Source organism: Pediculus humanus, genomic scaffold, assembly GCF_000006295.1.
Source record: "Pediculus humanus corporis 1103172109291 genomic scaffold, whole genome shotgun sequence".
NCBI classification, from domain to species: domain Eukaryota; kingdom Metazoa; phylum Arthropoda; class Insecta; order Psocodea; family Pediculidae; genus Pediculus; species Pediculus humanus.
In genome coordinates this window covers 1-1222 of record NW_002988667.1, presented here as the reverse complement: position 1 = coordinate 1222, position 1222 = coordinate 1, and the positions used below count along the sequence as shown (strand labels likewise).

General features: G+C 37.6%; 1 protein-coding gene across 1 annotated transcript; it reads left to right on the top strand.

Annotated features, from left to right (window-relative positions):
• Positions 1 to 571: 571 nt before the first annotated feature.
• Positions 572 to 1128, top strand: Phum_PHUM623480 (uncharacterized protein; the record flags this gene model as incomplete). The annotated part of the gene is made up of 3 exons (XM_002433257.1): positions 572 to 715; positions 839 to 1007; positions 1085 to 1128. Coding segments are annotated over 3 exons (357 nt in total), but the record flags the coding sequence as incomplete, so codon positions are not given.
• Between the last annotated feature and the right edge of the window lie 94 nt (positions 1129 to 1222).

Here is a 1222-nt window from a genome sequence, read left to right as displayed (position 1 = left end):
TTTTTTTCCATATATTTTGCATGGAATTAAGAAATGCTTGGAAAACAAGAGGATCCCGTAAGAAATCCGGTAATTTTAATATTTTAGAACCTGGAGGTATCGTTTAACCTCAACACGGATCTCTTCCTCCCACGACCTCCGTGCGACCTGGAACGACGACGGCCGTACCCCAGCCCGGTCAAACGCCGGCCAAACAAAATCGAGTCACTGCAATACCTAAACCCATGGTATTAGATCCTCTCAGAATTCTTCAAGAAAGAAAAAACAGGTAAAATTGGCTTCTTTTACCTGTTGGAATTTTTATCACGTGACAATTCGGGACGATTAACATTTTGCTTTGCATCAACTTTGTAGGAAAGCAGCTCGGATCGCAATGAGAATCGACGTACTTAACAATTTACCAACTTTGATGGCTGAAGATTTAAAACTTCGAGCTTCGAAATCGAGTTGAGATCATTGAGACTTTTAAATTTTCAATGGCAGTTAAAAAGCGAAGTTAGTTAAATTATTTTTCATTAAATTTAAACAAATTTTTTGTAAATTTCTTTTTAACTTATAGCTTGTCTTTTAGATTATAGCTTGTACGCGTCGCTATACCACGCTAGAAACTGCCATCAATGTAAAAGCATACAAACGAACCAAAGATCAAGGTTTGAGAGAAGCAAGAGCAACTGAAAAACTTGAGAAACAGCAAAAATTAGAAGCGGAAAGAAAGGTAATCAATCATTGACCTAATGACCTCTAAGAAAATATTTAACAGGATAGAAGATGGAAAAGTAAGCGGGGGGAGGAGGTGGGGGGAAAAGTTTCATTCTGACTCTTGTCATTGTTGTTTCAGTATTCGGATTTTGACGATTTGGAAAAGGATTTTACTCAAATGTGTAAAAATGTTGAAATATACAACGAAGAACCTTCTCTCATACACGAAGATTCAATCGTCCTTCAATCCGTGTTTACGAACGCGAGACAAAGATTGGAACAGGATGCGGAAACGGATGAGGATAAAGGTGATGATGAGAGAATCCCGTCGTTCGGATTTTATTATTTGTCGAATTTTATTTATTTTGATTTTTTAAATTTTCAGACGGTGGACGACGAGGATGGAAATTCCGAATCGGAATCCGTTAGAATGAAAATAAAAATAAAAAGTGGAAAAGGAGGAAGAGGAAGCACGAGAAGGAGGAAAACTCAACCAAAGTACACGAATAGCGATGACGAAGAC